The sequence below is a fragment of the Pteronotus mesoamericanus genome, unplaced genomic scaffold (assembly GCF_021234165.1).
Source record: "Pteronotus mesoamericanus isolate MK-2021 breed Mesoamerican mustached bat unplaced genomic scaffold, CSHL_Meso_final scaffold_167, whole genome shotgun sequence".
Taxonomy (NCBI): domain Eukaryota; kingdom Metazoa; phylum Chordata; class Mammalia; order Chiroptera; family Mormoopidae; genus Pteronotus; species Pteronotus mesoamericanus.
The window spans coordinates 41,961,315-41,980,660 of NW_026555308.1; the positions used below are offsets into that span (position 1 = coordinate 41,961,315).

Sequence of the window (19,346 nt, forward strand, 5' to 3'; positions counted from 1 at the left end):
GGCTCTTCTAGTCTGGTGAATCTCACTGAACTGAAATACAATGAAATGTCTTTTTTTCTGTTTAGTTGTAAAGCTCACTTAGAACCTAGCCTAAGCAGATTTTTTTTATGCTGGCTTTATTTTGCATGCAGATGGTGAGGGTACCCATGGACCCACTGACCACTCTGGCTGGAAGACATGATAAGTGAAAATTTCATAGAGAATAGATTCATTATACCCTTGGTTCCTGTGGATTTGTGTTTTTTTATTGGAGGTGGAAGGAAGGCTTTAAATTGGTCTGAGGTTCTGAGTGAGATTAGGTAGTAACTCCACTAATTTCTTCACATTAATTTTCCAGTTCACTCCAGAATCAAAGTGCTGCTACTGCTGCTTTTCTGGAAAATCCTATTCTTACCTTTATGAAGCCAATTTCTCATTCTTAGCTTCTTTGTGCTACTTGGAAGCAATAAGATTGACAGTTTAAATTTTCTTGGTATTAAAAAGGATTTGTTTTCAACATTGAACCAATAAGTCATTAAAATGAATCAAGACAGTATTTCATCCAATTAATCATTTTTTTCTTTGTTTATTACTGTTACTCTATTACAGTTGTCCCAGTTTTTCCCCCTTTGCCCTCTTCTGCTCAGCCCAACTCCCATTTGGACAGTCAGTCCCCACACCGTTGTCCATGTCCTTGGGTCACATATGTTCTATGACTAATCCCTTCCCCTTCTTTCCACCTTTATCCCCCTCTCTCCTCCCCACTGGTAGCTGTCAGTCTGTTCCGTGTTTCCATGTCTCTAGGTCTATTTTGCTCATTAGTTTGTTTTGTTCATTAGATTCCTCTTATAAATGAGATCATATGGTATTTGTCTTTCACTGACTGGCTTATTTCACTTAGCCTAATAGTCTCCAATTCCAACCATGCTGTTGCAAAGGGTAGGAATTCCTGCCTTCTTTCCGCTGTGTAGCATTCTGTTGTGTAAATGTGCCACAGTTTTTTAATCCACTTATCTACTGATGGGCATTTAGATTGTTTCCAGCACTTGGCTATTGTAAGTAGTGCTGCTATGAATATAGAGGTGCATAAGTTCTTTTGAATTGGTGTTTCAGGATTCTTAAGGTATATTCCCAGCAGTGATATCACTGGGTCAAAAGGCAGTTCCATTTTTAATTTATTGAGGAAATTCCATACTGTTTCCACAGTGGGTGGACCAGTCTGCATTACTACCAACAGTGCACTCAGTGCACCAGGGTTCACTTTTCTCCACATTTATGCCAGCACTTGTTTTTTGTTGATTTATTGATAAAAGCCATTCAGACAGGCATGAGGTGATATCTCATTGTGGTTTTACTTTTCATCTCTCTGATGGTTAGTGATGTTGAGCATTTTTTTCATATGTCTGTGGGCCATCTGTATGTCCTCCCTCCTTGGAGAAGTGTCTATTCAAGTCCTTTGCCCATTTTTAAATTGGATTGTTTGTCTTCCGGGTGTTGAGTTGTATGAGTTCTTTATATATTTTGGAGATTAAACCCTTTTCTGAAGTATCATTGGCAAATATTTTCTCCTATACAGTTGGTTCCCTTTTCATTTTGATGATGGTTTCTTTATCTGTGCAGAAGCTTTTTAATTTGATATAGTCCCATTTGTTTATTTTTTTCCTTTATTTCCCTTGCCCCAGGAAATATTTTAGCAAAAATATAGTTACAAGGGATATCTGAAATTTTACTGCCTATTTTTTCCCCTAGTACTTTTACAGTATCACAACTTATATTTAAGTTATTTATCCATTTTGAGTTTATTCTGGTGTATGGTGTAAGTTGGTGGTCTAGTTTCATTTTTTAGCATGTTCCAATCCAGTTCTCCCAACACCGTTTACTGAAGAGACTATTTTTACTCCATTATATGCTCATGCACCCTTTGTGAAACATTAATTGACCATAGATACATGAGCTTATTTCTGGGCTTTCTATTCTGTTTCACTGATCTGTGTCTGTTCTTATGCCAGTACCAGACTGTTTTGATTACAATGGCCTTGTAGTATAGTTTGATACCAGGTACTGTGATCCCTCCAACTTTGTTCTTCTTTCTCAAGATTGCTGGAGCTATTTGGGGCCTTTTTTGATTCCATATAAATTTTTGAAATATTCTAGATCTGTGAAATATGACATTGGTATTTTAATAGAAATTGTGTTGAATTTATAGATTGCTTTGTGTAGTATGAACATTTTAATGATGGGAATTCTTCTAATCCATGAGCACATCATATGCTTCCATTGTTTGTATCTTCAGTTTCTTTCTTCAGTGTCCTACAGTTTTCTGAGTATAGGTTTTTTATTTCCTTGGTTAAATTTATTCCTAGGTACTTTATTTTTCTTGCTGTTAGAGTAAATGGGATTTTCCCCCAGCTTCTCCTTCTGGTAGTTCATTGTTTGTATATAAAATTGCCATCGATTTCTGAATATTGACTTTGTGTCCTACAGTTTAGTCAAATTCACTTATTAGATTGAGTAGTTTCTTGATGGAATCTTTTCTATGTACAATATTGTGTCATCTGCAAATAATGACAGTTTTACTTCCTCCTTTCCAATTTGGATGCCTTTTATTTCTTTTTCTTGTCTGATCACTGTGGCTAGATCTTCCAGTATTATGTTGAATAAGAGTGGTGAAAGAGCACACCCTTGCCTTGTTCCTCATCTTAAGGGAAAAGCTTTTATTTTTCGCTCGTTGACTATGATGTTGGCAGGTTTCTCGTATATGGCCTTTATTATGTTGAGGTATGCTCCCTCTATTTCCATTTTGCTTAATGTTTTTTATCATAAATGGGTGCTGGATTTTATCAACTGCTTTTTTTAACATCCGTTGATAGGATTGTGTGATTCTTGTCCTTCATTTTGTTTATGTGGTGTATTATGGTTATTGATTTGTGAATATTGTATCATCCTTGCATCCCTGGGATACATCCCACTTGATTGTGGTGTATGATATTTTTAATGTATCCTGGACCTAGATTGCCAGTATTTTTTATGAAGGATTTTATCATCTATCTTCATCAGAGATATTGGCTTGTAATTTTTTTTTCATTTTGTTGTATCTTTACCTGGTTTTGGAATTAGGATAATACTGGCCTCATAAAAAGAGTTTGGGAGTCTTTCCTCTTCTTGAATTTCTTCGAATAGTTTGAGAAGGATAGAATTAGTTCTTTGAATGTTTGGTAAAATTCTCCTGTGAAGCCATCCAGGCCAGGGCTTTTGTGTCTTTTGTGTGCTGAGAGCTGTTCGATTACTGCTTCAATTTTGCTTGTTGTTTTTGGTGTATTCTTTCTGCTTTTTCTTGATTCAGTTTTGGAAGATTGCATGTTTCTAGAAACTTATCCCTTTTGACCAGATTGTCCAATTCCTTGGCATGTAGTTGTTCATGATAAGTTATTAAAATCCTTTGTATTTCTGTGGTATCAGCTGCTATTTCTCCTCATTCATTTCTGATTTTATGTATGTGGGTCCTTTCTCTTTTTTTTCTTGATGAGTCTGGTTAAAGGTTGGTCAATTTTTTTTTTTTACCTTTTCAAAGAACCAGCTCCTGGATTCATTGATCCTTTGAGTTGTTTTTGCTTGTTTTTTTTTGTTTTTTGTTTTTTTGTTTTTAGGCTCTATGTCATTTTGCTCTGAACTTGATTATTTCCTTCCTTCTACTTGTTCTGGACTTTGTTGTTGTTCCTCTAGTTCTTTTAGATATAGGGTTAGGTTGTTCATTTAAGATTTTTTACCTTCTTTAGGTAGACATGTTATTGCTATGATCTTCTCTCTCAGGACTGCCTTCTCTGTGTCCCACTGGTTTTGGGATGTTGTGTGTTCATTTTCATTTGTTTCCGATACTTTTAATTTCTTCCCTGAACTCATTGTTAACCCACTCATTATTTAATAACATATCATTTAGTCTTCCTATATTTGAATGTTTTTGGGTTTTATCCTTGAGGTTGGTTTCTAGTTTCGAGCCATTGTGATCTGAGAAGATGCTTGATATGATTTCAATTTTCTTGATTTTGTTTAGGTTTGTTTTGCATCCTACCATGTGGCCTGTCTTTGAAAATGATCCATGTATGCTTGAAAAGAATGTATTTTTGGGGGGGAGGGTGAAATGCTCTGTAAATATCAATTAAGTTCATTTGATCTAGACTGTCATTCAATGCTACAATATCCTTGTTGATTTTTTGTTTGGACGATCTATCCATTGATGACAGTAGGGTGTTAAAATTGCCTATGATGACTATATTGCTGTCAATTTCTTTCTTAAAGTCCTCTAAGATTTTCCTTATATATTTAGGTGCTCCTATGTTGGGTACATACATATTTATAAGGGTAATATCCTCTTTTTGGACCACTCCCTTAAGTATTATGTATGTAGTGACTTCTTTTGTCTTGTTATTGTCTTTGTTTTGAAGTCTATTTTCTTCTGATGTAAGTATTGCTACCCTAGAATTTTTTTCTTCTCCATTTGCTTGGAATAGATCTGTCTCTTGACAGAAGAGGTGTGTCTCTTGTAGATAGCATATATGCAGATCATGTTTTATTATTCATTTAGCTACCCTGTGTCTTTGATTGGAGCATTTAATCCATTTACAGTGAGGTTATTATTGATAGGTATTTATTCATTGCTATTTTTCCCCTTTGTGCCTGTGTTCCTCTCCCTCTTTTCTTCATCTTCTTAAAGCAGTCCCTTTAACACCTCTTGCAATGCTGGTTTGGTGGAGATGTACTCTAGTAGCCTTTTTTTTTTTTTTTTTTTTTTTTGGTATGTGAATCTCTTTATTTCATCTTCCATTTTAAATAAGAGACTTGTTGGGTAGAGCAGTCTGTGTTGTAGTCCTTTGCTTTTCATTACTTGGAATATTTTGGGCCATTCTCTTCTGGTTTGTAGTGTTTCTGTTGAGAAATCAGCTGATGGCTTTATTGGAGCTCCCTTATATGTTTCTAGTTGATTCTCTTTTGCTGTCTTTAAGATTCTTTTTTTGTCTTAAGTTTTGCCATTTTAATTGTTATGGGTCTGAATGGGCCTTTTGGATTCATCTTGATAGGAACTCTCTGTGCTTCTTGAACTTGTTTGACTCCCTCATTAAGTTAGAAAAGTTTTCTGTCATTTTTTCAAAAAGATTTTCTATGTTTTACTCCTTTTCTTCTACTTCTGATATCCCTATGATGTGAATATTGTTACATTTCATGTTGCCCTGCAGCTCCCTTAAACAGTCTTCATTATTTTTGAGTCTTTTTTCATTTTGTTGCTCTGACCGGGTGTTTTTTTCTACCTTGTCTTCCAACTCGCTGATTCAATCCTCGGCTCCATCTAGCCTGCTTCTAATTCCTTCTGGTGTGCTCTTCATTTCAGAGATTGTATTCTTCATTTCCTCCTGGTTCTTATTCATAGTTTCTATATCCCTTTTTCATGCTGATTTAGCTCCCACTAAGTTCCTTGTAGTTCTCACTGAATTCCTTGAGCATCCTTATAACCATTACTTTGAACTCTATATCTGATAAATTGCTTGCCTCAATTTCATTTAGTTCTCTTTCTTGGAATTCCTGCTTTCCTTTTGATTGGGAGTTTTTTCTTTGTTTCCCCATTTTTGGTGATTTTTTTTTGTTTCTGCATATAAAATTGATTGGCTTCATGGGGTGAACTTAAGTGGTAAGAGACCCGTGGAACTCAGTAGTGTAGTCTCCTTGGCATGCTGTTGTACAGGTGCTGCCAGGACAAAACAAAACAGCACAGCAGACAAAACTCACACAAGCAAAAATACCCCCAACCTCAACTGCTATATCCACAAGAAATGAACAAGATTAATAAAGGTGGTAAGAATAAGAATATTATAGGAAAGGGAAAAAAATAATAAGAGGTGACTAATGGAAAAGAAAATGATTTTGAGAGGGAGGAGAAATAATAAGAGTAGAGAATGCAAACAAGGCCAAGAAAGAGAGAAAATAAAATTTACAACATAAGTAAAAAGGAAGGAATAGGACAAAATGGAGTAAGAAAATGGAAGAGTATAATATGAGATTTGAAATTAAAAAAGTGAAAAAATAGGAACCAAATTGAAGGAAAAAAACCTACCACAGCAATATCCACAACAAATGAGCAAAGATTAGTAAACATGGGAAGAGGAAAAGTATTATAAGAGAGAAAAAGAAAAGAAAATATTATGTGATGTATATAGAAAGAAAAATGATTCTGAGGGGAGAGAGGGAGGAGAAATAAAAAATGTAACCAAGCTTAGAAACCAGGCTAAGAAAAGGGCAAAATAAAGTTTAAAACAAAAATAAGAAAGAGCAGGGGGAAGGCAAAATGGAGTAGGACTGAGGAACTGTAAAATATGACATTTGAAATAAAAAAAATTGTAATCATCTAGGAATAAAATTGAAGCAATGCAACAATAACCACAATATCAATGACAAATGAGCAAAGATTAGTAAAGATGGATAGAAAATAAGGATATTATAAGAAAGGGATAAAAGATTGTGAGATGACTAATGGAAAGAAAAATGGTCTTGCTAGGATGGAGGGAGGAGATATAGTAAGGGTGTGGAATAGAAATATGGTGTAGAAAGGGAAAAATAAAATTTAAAATGAAAATAAGAAAGGAAAGGAAGAAGGCGAGATGGAGTAAGAAGTGGAGAGTAAAATATAAGATTTGAAATAAAACTAAAATAAAAAATAGTGAAATAATAGGAACAAAATTGAAGAAAAAGAAAAAATGTTAAAAAGCTATATGGGATTAAAAATAATGCAAGTGATGAAAAAGAATGAGATGGAATTTGTCTCAGCAGAGTCTGGTGTTTGCCTCTATCTTCTTCTGGGTCCATCTCTGGTAGTGTCAGATGGTATCCCAGTCTAGCTTTAGGCAGCCCGTTTGAGGTTACAAGTGCTCCACAGTCTGTGCCTGTCTCCTTCACACTTGGCTGACCCTTGATGTTCTGCCCTGCTGGCTTTTTATCAGCACAGGGCCCGGGGTGGGTCATCTAACATCTAACAGCACTACATATACCTCTACCTGCCTCTAGATGGGGCTTCTTGTGCAATCATTAGGGTGGGATCCTTGGATCTTCCCTGGGAGGCACTGTCCAGTTCTCAGGGAAAATGGTAGGTATATCCTCCCACCCCTGCATCACATGTCTTGGTTTCTCCCAGATTATTTCCAATAATGTTTAGTTTCTGATGAATTAGTTCTCTCTTTCATGTGAGGGACCAGTCTGTATAAAAGGGTCAGCTCTTTCCCGCTTGGTGCTGATGGTAGTTCTGTATAAGAGCCCAGGCTGGGTGGGACCCTGAATATCCCTTGCTGCACCAATCTGTAATCTCTCTGCTCTGTTGTTATCAGAGGAATAGGGCTCAAGGAGGAACTAGCATAGCTTGTTGCATCTGATGAAAGTTCAGAAAGGACTCTTTTGAAGACTCTCTTTCTTCCCCCTGTGGATATGAGCCCAGCAGGGGGATCTTGAGCCTGACCTTATTGTTCTTTGTAGTTTGCAATCCTGCAGGTGGGGGGTTAGGCACACCTTCCTCTTTCCCAGACCTTTGTACTCAAGGTGTGAGGGAACCTGCCGGGCTGCAAGGAATCTCAGGTGCTCAGCTCTTGCCCATTTAGCTCCTAGCCCACTGCTCTTGCAGGAGGCTCAGACCTAAACTATCTGTTCAGTGTGCAGCTCCCCATTTGCCAGCAGCGCTGTGTGGGGCCCCACAATCCCTTCACTGTGCAGTTTTCTAATCTTCCTGCCCAGCTGGATTCAGTGGGTATGAACTGCCCTTTCAATCTGGTTTCTTTGTTAGCAGAGCAGCTGCACACATAGGAGGTCCCTACCCAGCCATGCAGCTCCCTTTTTAGAGTCTCTATGTGGCACCCACACTGCAGTGCAAAGTCACTGCCTCCTTCTCTATGTACTCCACTCCCCAACCCCCCCAAAACAAAAAGACTTTCTCAGTAGGGCTGACTGCAGCCTACCAGTGCCTCCAACAGTTTTTGGAGATGGAATTTCTTTTAGGAACTTTGTGGTTGTTGCTGCAGCTACGGACATGCTGCTCGCTGTGTGTGTGCAGCCTAAGTCTCCTAGACTCCATATATCCTCTCAAGTCTCTCCTGATTAGGGTGGGGAGTTCCCTGTGTGGGAACAGCCTCCCCACTCTGGGAGGGGAAGGAGCTACTAAAGTTGTGTTTTCAATCTGGTTTCTTTTCTGCTGTAGGAACTCACACAGGGTACTTCTCCTTCAACTTAAAAAATCTCTTACTGGACAGTGCAAAGCATCTTCTGTACTCTTGGTTAAAAAAATTCTTACCAGCTGAGATTCTGTTGATTGTTCAGGTCACTGTTCGGAAGATCAGCTGAAAATCCATACTGGTATTGAGCAAGTGGACTGAGCTTCCACCTACTCAGCCAGCATCTTCCATGCACTCGTTCATTTTTATTTTTGACGCTCCTGTTGTGTTCTAGGCCCTGTGCCACACAGTGGGGATACCGTGGTGAATGAGATAGATGGGGACATCATCACATGGTGAGCAAAGAGAGAAGATGGTGAGGTGAAAAGAGGTGGAAGAGTTAGAGAAGAATCAGATCATGCCAGGCCTTGTAGATTATAGGAGTTTGGATTTTATTCTTAGAGTAATTGGTACCACTGGAGAATTTTTAACAGTAGACTGACAGGATCTGATTTTGACTTTTTGAAAGACCACTGTGATGTGTGGAGAATATCAGGAGTGTCAAAAAGAAGTCCAGTGTGCAGGCTATTGGATATGTACATGAGAAGAATAATATACAAGGTCTGTCCAGAAGGTATCCAGCTATGTAATATGAAAAATAGAGACATTTACTGAAGAAGATACAGGATACAGGAAATATTTTACATAGGATAATGATGCCTCAGTCCCCTTCAAAGTAGGTACCTTGGGACAGTTCTCCCAATTGCCATCAGCTGCCCATAATATTTTCCTGAATTTCATTAATGGTCTGAAATCTCTTCCCTTTCAAAGGTGATTTTAGTTTTGGGAAAAGCCAGAATTCACATAGCGCCCAAACTGGGCTGTAGTGGGGTTGAGCCTTCTGGGTGATTTGATGTTTGCCAAAAAACTCTGCACAAGACATGATACATGAGCAGGTGTGTTGTCATGATGAAGTTGTCAATCACCAGTTGCCCATAGCTGTGGTCTTTTGAACCATCTGAATAATTTCTGTGGAGGAATGTTCAAGCTTAACACAAAATTTGTGCAGATTTGTCACTCTACTTGCTCAGTCGTTTTGAATGTGATAGCCACACAGGACACATGCTCACTCAACAGTGTCTTCTACCACTGATTAGTACAGTGAAGTTGTCATTGTTCACCCATACGCACTCCAGTCCACTTTTCTTGGCTCCCAAGTTACATCGATGTTGCACAAACTGTTATTGTATTAACAATGACTGGAGTTTTTCAGGACCAGTCTTATGTCTTAGATCACGATGGTCTATGGTGGCAGTAGAGATGGCAAAAAGATAACCTCAATGTATACTCAAGGCAATCTTCAGTATGTACTAATATTTGGAGGGTCTAGTTTGCTATGGCCATCTATATGTTATGAGACTTTTTCTAGGCTGATTTATATGAATGATTAAGATAATTATTAAGAGTATATACTTCTGGGTCCTGAATTAGTAAGTTTGGGGTGACATTTAGGGAAGCAATTTTTTTTAAGTTTTCTGAGCAAGGTCAAGAAATACATTTTTGAGAGGGTAGGGGACCGCTCAGTTGTCCCCTGACGGGATTGAACCCACACATTTTGGTGTATGGGATGACGCTCCAACTAACTGAGCCATCTTGCCAAGGTGGCCAAGAAATACTTTTATACTAATTAGTACACTCATGTAGAATTACACAGGACAATTCTCTAGATCCAGCACTAAAGACTACTCCACCAATTAATACTGTAGTTTCCTTTCCTCCTCCCAAGATATGTTACTAATAATTTACAAAAGTTAATATTTTAGCATTGATTCCAAAACCCTTTCATTGAATTAATTTTATTCTGGTATAGCTCTCTCCTTCCATGTTCCAAGAAAACTTTGTCTTAAAATAAGAACAAATTGCTTCTCTTTATTTAGAATCCTGAACTTTATGTAAAAGCTTCTCCCATCCTTACTTTTTTCTTGTTTTATTTTAATGCTTTCCAGATAAAAGTGTTTTCTTGGACTGTCAGTTTCTACTGCTGTGGTTTCATAATTCACTAGTATTAATCCAGCTTCTTCAGCACCTCTGAATTAGGTTACCATACCCTCTCCTATGCTTCTCTCTTTTGGGAGGCTTCTCAGGATGTACGACTCTCACAGTATTGGCACCATATTCATTCTATCCGCAACAGATGAAAAAAGTAATCAAGGGTAGCACTTTTAGAAAATTCTTAAGTTTAAAAAATATAAACATTTCGCCTTGATCCCTGACACTCTTCTGGGGCTTAAGGGAGGGCCATGAATTTTCATTGACATTTAAGTGAGATTAGCACCATGAAATGAGTTACAGTCTAGTTTGTATAAAGCTAAAGAGCATGGGTTTCAAAACCTGAAAGACCAATCTTTAAAGCCCCACTTTGCCACCTGCTATTGGTTTGATTTCGGGGAAGTCAGTTTCTAATAGGCTAACTTTAGTCACCTTGTTAAATGGGGATAACAATGCCTTTTAAGGCTAGTATGAGGATCCCGTATGATTCATTGAGAGAACATGGGTTGACACACAGTAAGGTCTTAGTAAATATAATGATTTTATTATCTAGCTGTTTTTATTATCTATTCCCTCTTCAACTTTTTTGGCTACTAGTGCCCCAAACCTACAGAGTATGAGTTATGCCTGGAGACTAAATCTTCAAAGTTGTCAGTTCCAAAATTTAGAATCATATTTGTAAACAGTAACTCTCCAAGCAAAATTAGTGACTCAGTGCTGCTTGTATTTTGCTTTCTCTTTCTTCAAGCCAAAAATATTTTAGTTACATAGGGCTATTTCCACTACAGTGGCTATTATATTTGCCCCCTATTTCAGAATTTTCTAGGTTATTATTTCTACTCCTGGAGAGGTTTCTCTCTTGTCCCTATATTTGATCTCACAGGAAACCACCCTCAATAGATTTCTGATTGAGTGTAGGTCTGTAAAGCTTATGAGAACTAACATCCTCTTCCTTTTCCCCTTTCCCCGCTTCCAGTTCTAGTTTTATTTGCCTCTGGTTTAGCAACTAGAAAAGGCCCCCTTAAGATTTACAAACTGAAGCTATACTAGAATATTTGTGTGTTTTTATATTATTCCGGCTTTTCATGTTTCTCTTGACTATGAAAGCACAACAGACATTCCTTACCACCCACACTTTCCTCATTGTCACACTAAATGTATGGAGCACCCTTTTTGTGCAGATATAGAAGTGCAGCTTGGGTTTTTGAATGCCAACTTAAGGAGCTGATCCTTTCTGTACCTCTTCTTAGTGAAGAATAACACTGCTGAATCTGAAGTTCACCTTCTTCTTTCTCTGTCAGAGCCTTGGCTAAAAAATAGATCTCATTTCACCCCTCATTTTCTGATGCGTCTTTCCAAATCCCAAGCCAAATTTATGTTTGTGTACTCATTTTTATCTACTGCCTGGTTTTCCAGTTTTCCCATAGTCTCTGAATAAGTCTGATACTTCAAGTCAAACTATTCCAGCTGGAGCTTTAAAATTCCTCCATAGTACCTAGTCTTTTCAAAAAAATGGTGCTGGGACAATTGCATATTTGTATGCAAAAAAAAAGAGAAACTTTCATTTTACTTCATACCATTTACAAAAATTAACTCTCTTGGCACCACAGACGTAAATGTTAGAGCTAAGGTAATCTTTAAGAAAATGAAGAGACAGGGTACAGAATAGAAGAAACTATTTGTGAAACAAGTATCGATTAAAGGCTTGTATACAAAATATATAAAGAACTCTTACAATTTAAGACAGGCAATCCAAGTTAAAAATTATGTAAAAAATTAAACTTATATTTATCACATGACTCAGCAATTATACTCCTAGTTAACTTTCCCAAGAGAAATGAGAGTATATGTCCATACAGAGCTTCATATGTGAACGATCACATCAGCATTATTTACCAAAGCCTCAAACTGGAAGCAACTCAAATATTTATCAACTGGTGAATAGATAAACAAAATGTAGTATGTCCATACAATGGACTTCTGTTGGCAGTATAATGAGCCAACTGTTGATACATGTAACAGCAAGGAGGAACCTCAAAGACATTATGCTAGTGAAAGAAGCTAGACACAAAAGACTAGTTATGATACAATTCTATTTATATGAAAGTTCTAGAAAGGGCAAACTATCAAGATAGCAGGTCAATGGTTGTCTAGGGGTGGGAGCTGTGATTAACTGCATATGAGCTCAAATGATAATGGAAATTTGGGGGCCGGTACAATGGAAGTGTTCCAAAACTGCAATTTGGTGATGATGGTACAACTGTTTACTGAACTACAAATTTACTGAAACTCAGTGAACTATTCCCTTAAAATGGGTGAATTTTATGATATATAAATTATATCCCATAAAACTGTTTAAAAAAATTCTCCATAGTGCTTTGATTATGAAATAGCTATCCAGTTTTTGCTTCATTTGACTCCAAGAAGATGACCGAGTCCTTTGTCCTTCCAGCAGTCTCTCTCAAGCTTTAAGGTGCATTAGAATCACCTGGGGATCCTGTCTGAATCGCAGATTAGAATTCAGTAGTTCTGGGAGGGTCCGAAATTATGCACTTTAATAAGCCTCCAAGTTGACACCAGTGCTGCTGCTCCGAGGACCACACTTTGTACGAAAGCCTTAGAAGTTGCTTATAATCCAGGCTACATGTTAGAATCTCCCAGAGGAGATTCTAAAACTGATGCAGACCTTCACCCAGAAATTAAATCAGAAAGCTCTTCAGGCAATTCTGATGTGCAGTCAGGCTGAGAGTCTTAACAAAATGGGATTCTTTTTACCATAATTGTGCAATAACTAGCTTCCACCTATGTCTCCCTCACACCTCACAGTTTATCCCGTAACCTAAACCCCAAATTACCATCATAATCTCTCAGAGTAACTAGGAGAGTAAACTAGCATGCTTTAATTACACATTTTAACTATAACAACATATAATATTTTGCAGGTATTGTTTACTCTCTACCCTGTGAGGTAGATACTTTTATTTCTTCCATATTGTAGAAGGAACAAAGTATAGAGAGGTGGAATGACTTGCTTTAAATCACACAGCCAGTTTAAGGGGTGTACTGAGGATTTGAAAAGAGGCTATCAGATTCCAGGGTCCCAGAAAACCTCACGCTCATCAGTACTTGCCCCCTGTAATCTTTGTTTCAGTCAGGCCTTCAGCCCCAAATTCCTAGCTCATCTTATATCTTTGGAAATGGAGCCAAACCCCACCCAAACTCAAGGCCCTTTTATTAGTCTCCAAAAAACACACCCATACCTACTCTAAGAGTGTTTCTGTACTCCAAGGACTTCCTGTGGTTTTGTTTGGCTTATAGGACTGTTGATGCTGGAGGCTCTGAGGTCTCTTACTGATTGCTTCAGCTGAAAGAGAGAGCTACAAAGCCAATTTTTAATATCCTTTTTTCTTCTCTTAAAGCTCTAATACCTTGGCCCTGAGCTATCTTGTGTCCTTAATCCTTGGCTGAGTTCCTTGAAGATAGATATATGAAAGGCTTGATGTTAGTTTTTAATCAACTATTTGTTATTTAAGTTCTGTTACTCCCCCCCACCACTCACTTTTTAAAATAGAGATTGGTTTTCATTGAAGCTTCAAGCAATTTTAGTGCCTTAAATATTCTTTGTTAACATAGTATTTTTAGAAAGCTGCATGTCAGGAAGGCCCATTTTTAATTTATCAGTGGCACCCTTAGTCTTAATATGCTAAAGCATACTTTACTTGTGAGGGCAGAATTAATCTTTTATCAGATGTACCATGGATGTTGTTGATTTTATTATTTTAGGAAAATGTGCTTGTGTTGTTTTAGAATTAATGCTACCCACATACCTTTATTTTCCAATACCTATTCAGAATGGATAAGGAAGAAACAAAGTAAGAGTCACCAATATTAAAGTTAATGCAAAGGAGATGTAAGTTGCTGCTGTTTGAAAAACTAACACAGTTGTTCAACAGGATTTCATCTTGACTATGAGGAAAGAGAATATGAAAGTAAGCCTATGATAGAGAATATTTGGCCCTTCTTTTATAAGCTACACTTTTGTGGAGCAGTGAAGAAAATGTTAGCACAATTTAAGAAGATAATTTTATACGTGGGAATTTTTTGAAGTGGGGGAAGACAAAAAAGGAATTTGTTCCTGCCCTTTGTTTAAATCAAGTGGGGCCAGGTACCAATGCCAAAAACTGTCAATGTAACTTCTTCACAGCACTGAGGCCTCAAGCTTTCATATGTCTAAGAGTCACTCAGGGGCTTGTTAAAAATACAGATCTTTGGACCTTACTTCTTTTGGCTCTGAGTTTTTAATAAATTCTTCAGGGGATTCTAATATGTATTGCATTAGTCAGCGTTCTCCAGAGAAAGAATTAGTATGAAGTGTGTGTGCGCGTCTGTGTGTGTGTGTGTGTGTGTGTGTGTGTGTGTGTAAAGAAATTTTTGTAAGGAATTGACTCATGCAATTAGGAAGGCTGAGAAGGCCCAAAATCTGCAGATGGTTAATTTGGAGTCACAAGAAGGCTAATAGATAGTTTTAGTCTGAGTCCAAAGCTGATAGTGGAAATTCCAGCATGAGTTTGAATCTGAAGGGAGGAGATCAATGTCCCAGCTCAAAGATAGTTTAACAGAGAGAGAGAGTGAGAGAGAGGGAACCAATTTTTCTTATTCAACCTTTTTGTTTCATTCAGACATTCAGTGGGTTTGGTAAGCTTCCCACCCACATTGGGGAGGGCCATCTGTTTTACCTTTTCAAATATTAATCTCATCCAGAAACACCCTTACAGACACACCCAGAATAATGTTGAACCAAATATATGGGTATCTCGTGGCATAGTCAATTTGATACATAAAATTAGCTATTATCCTGTTACTGAATGATTGGACCTGTTTGGGTGGGGAACCCCAGATGCTATTACCAGAACTACACCCCACTCTCCCCCCGGAGTCCCTCTGTTCTAGGTTCTTTGCCTGCTGCCCTTAAAAATTATGGCTTTCAATGGCAGAGTTTGGTGAAAAGGGAGGGAACTATTTATTCAAAAGTTATACAGGTTTTAAATAATGGCTAAATGTTGCCATTAAATCTCAAAATCCCTTGAAAACACCCAGCACACAGTCCTGTCTTCCCCCTTTGTCCAGTCAGGGGTACCGTCCTTCATAAGAAAAAGAACAGAAGTCTGGAGCTCAGCTACACAAATCTTTCACTGTTCCTAGCACCATCTGCTGCGTTGGCGTGAACTCCAGTTCTTAATTCAGAACCACGTGGCACCTTCTCATGGCCCACTAGCAAGAGTCCTTTCTCCCCTTTCCTTAGTGCATGGTCTTTGCATTGTTCTCTCTCAGTGTGGAGCAAACCATGTGTGAGCTCTCTGCACATGTGCTGTAACTGGGGGAACTGCTCTGCATGGCTGCTACATCTTGCTTCCCTTCATCCTAAGACACGTGATTAAGGGAGCCCCTACTCTGCTCCCAAAACTGCTGCTCAAAAGCCTCTAGCATGGCTGCTGCACCTCGGTCCAAATCCCTGCTTGAATCCTCCCTCACAACCTCATCTCCACCTCCCTCAGCAGGTGCTGCAATGGGGGGAGCTGTCTCCAGGTGACATCTGGGTTAAAGTTATGCAAACCTTCCTGGTTAGCCTTGTTGATGCAAAATAGCCATCTTTGCATATAAGGTTTGAAGTTATCCTGCTGTTATTGACATGTAAAATGACTCTCAATGGCCTTGTTCCCTATCTCCCATTCCCCATGGCAGCCCACCTTGGTTGGAAGGAGAATATCCTATATTTTTCTTGGATACCCCAAGATCTGGACCCCATTACAAATCCCCTTTGATGGGGGCTCTGGCTGAGCCCTGGATGTGCCCTGTTACAATAAGATCAAAATCTGAAGAATTTTAAGCAGTGAGGGGCAAAAATAGATTTCTTAGAAGAAACACTTGAAGGGAGAAACCTTAAAAAGAGATCATTGTTGTACTTTAGAAACCAATTGTATAATTTTCGTTATTAAAAAATCTCCACACTAGGCAAATCCACAGAGACAGAAAGTTGCCAGGGGCAGGGGATGGAATAGGGAGGTGACTGCTAATGGGTATGCGGTTTCTTTTTTTCAGTGATGAACGTGTTCTGAAATTTGATATTGGTGATAGTTATACAACCTTGTGAATATACTAAAAATCACTGAACTTACCCATTGAAAAGGTGAATTTTATGGTATATGAATTATGTGTCGATAAAATATATCTATTGAGAGAGAGATGAAGAAGTGGAGGTTGCTAGTGTTGACATCTTTGAGATTTTTTTCTATGAAGTGGAAAAACACAGGGTGATAGAGGAGATGTGGGGTGAAGGGAGTATTTAAAAAAAAAATCCACGAGAGATAATGCAGCATGTCTGTAAACCGATTCAAATGATCTAATGGAAAGGGAAATATTATTAATGCAAGTTGGGCAGAGAGAATTTGAGGAACCAAATCCTTAAATCCACTGGAATGCCACCTGAGTAACTTTTTCCTGCCTCTTCCCTAGGTGACAGATCAGTCGGTGAAAGCCTTTGCTGAGCACTGTCCGGAACTTCGGTATGTGGGCTTCATGGGCTGTTCGGTTACTTCCAAAGGAGTCATTCACCTAACTAAGGTAGGAACCATGGCTGCTTTTCCTCAGTGTTTCCAATTATCATTCATATCAATGCCCTAGCCCTGTTAAATGTTCTTGAATGAGAAATAGTCAGATCCTAATAGAAGTGTACTAGTGTTTGATGAAGTTAAAACCAGTTTAAGGCAACAATACCAAACTTATCCTTTATGAAATGAGTCACTTATTTATTAAAAAAGCAGCTTGCTTTTTTGCTTTTTCAGTGCTAATGACTATGAAATGTATGCATTAAATTAACTAATGTATGTGACAAGAATTGTTTAATTATTAATAATGTATTTAATTTAGAAAATATTTTGTTCATGTTTTAGTTGCTTACATATCATCAGCCTTCAAGAAGACAATATGGTCAAAGTGTATTTTTAAGCTGAATATGTAAGGTGAAAGAAAGGTGACTGTATATTTAAAATTAACGTTATAGCTTTCATATATACCAAATACATGATATCTCATATTTTAGTAATGATGAAAGTGCTAGTCCCTTTGTAATCTCTCCCTTATGTGACATCTCCACAGCTGTCTAGAGCTCTAAAATAATTGAGGAGTTAATTCTTATATACATGTAATGAACAAACCTGGCTCTAAAATTGATCTGTGTAATATCTGAAATTTGTCACTGCATGGATTTTAACTGTATTATATAGTACTTAGGAGAATGGAGGTGATTTTTGCCTTTTCCACTCAGTAGCTGAGTAATCTATTCAGACTTCCTTCAATACACTACAGAAAACTACTGTGTTAGCAGCACAATGCTGAAATAAAACAGGTAACATACCAGGTCTGTTTGGGCTTGGTCCCTTCAGGTCTCTTGAAGCTTACAGTTTTGTGGGAAATAATGTTTTCTTTTTTTCTCCCTAGAAAAAGAGCAAATGTTGACAAGTTACCTAGGACTATAGCAATAAGGCACAATCAGTAGGAGGCTGGGCTGTGTTTTCAGCTTGGGTTTGAATCTTGGATCTGCCATTTACTAGCTGAGCAGGCAATAATTTTTCAGGGTATTAATTGAAGTACTATATGTAAGGTGCTTGCCTTAGCATTGAGATTGCATACGTACTAAACTAAGTAAATGTTAGTTACTAAAATTAACTTAGATGCTACGATATCTAAATTGCTGGAAAATCAGAGTAAACAATGAGAAAAAAATCAAAGCACTCTTTTAATCTAGTATATCTAAAAAGAGGCTGTGATTGTCCTGTGTCTTAAATGACTGATCAGCTTTAATTGTATTTTGAGGATCAGAACCTAAAGCCAGTGGAGAGGCTTATTCTCAGTTATTGCTCTATTAGAAAAGAACACCTTATATAACCATTTGTAATATAATTTCTTTGTTCATTTCCTATAACCGTGGCCTGAACATCTTGGTAGATGAATGTTTTTCTAGTCACATCTAAAGCTATTTATAGTGTAGCATAGAAATGCCTTTGGATGAACAGATTATGCACAAGTGTTATAATGACCATATGTGGGATTTTTATGATCACTAGAAATTGTACTCATTAAAGACAAAACAAGACTTATTAGATCAGTAAGTGCCTCTTTGAGCATTTTGAGGTAGCCAAAAATTATGGTAGACTGGGACTTAAGAAATCAGAATTATTCTCTGTGACAAAATAGCAGCTACAGCAAATGTCTGCATTGGAAAGCTCAATTTTCAGAGAACGTCCTGAAGATTATAGGCCAGGATTGGTGGTTTGTCCTGCCAGCAGTTAATCTACTGTATCCATATCAAAGCAGGTCCACAGAGTTTTGAGAATCATATCTGTTAGAAGACTGGTTTGTAGTACAGTACTGCTTAATTTCCTGGATTCATGTAAAGGCAAGATAGCATTTTATTTTTATTTTTTAGTATATTGTATTGATTATGACATTACAGTTGTCCTAATTTTTCCCCTTGCCCCCCTCCACCCAGGACCCCCCATTCCCTCATGCAATCCCCCCTTAGTTCATGTCAATGGGTCAGGTATATAAGTTCTTTGGCTACTTCAATTCCTATACTGTTCTTAACATCCCTGTCTATTTTGTACCTGCCAATTTGTACTTCTTAACCCCTGTACCTTTCCCCCCATTTTCTCCCTCCCCCTACCCAAATGATAACCCTTCAAATGATCTCCATATCTATGATTCTGTTTCTATTCTGCTGGTTTGCTTAGTTTGTTTTGTAGATTCAATTGTTGGTAGTTGTGAATTTGTTGCCACTTTAATGTTCATAGTTTTGGTCTTCTTTTTCTTAAATAAGTTCCTTTAACATTCCATATAATAATAGCTAGGTGATGATGAACTCCTTTAGCTTTATCTTGTCTGGGAAGCACTTTATCTGCCCTTCAATTCTAAATGATAGTTTTGCTGGATAGAGTAATCTAGGTTGTAGGTCTTTGTTTTTCATCACTTTGAATACTTCTTGCCAGTCCCTTTTAGCCTGCAAAATTTCTTTTGAGAAATCAACTGACAGGCATTTGGGAATTCTTTTGTAGGTAACTCTCTTGTTTCTCTTGCTACTTT

The 19,346-nt window shown here is 37.7% G+C and overlaps 1 protein-coding gene across 1 annotated transcript in view; it reads left to right on the forward strand.

Annotated features, from left to right (window-relative positions):
* FBXL17 (F-box and leucine rich repeat protein 17) overlaps window positions 1–19,346 on the forward strand; it is a 470,506-nt gene that overhangs the window by 135,573 nt on the left and 315,587 nt on the right. Inside the window, exon 5 of the mRNA XM_054589993.1 lies at window positions 16,722–16,829. Coding sequence (XP_054445968.1) covers window positions 16,722–16,829 — 108 coding nt within the window. The remainder of the gene's footprint in view (window positions 1–16,721; window positions 16,830–19,346) is intronic.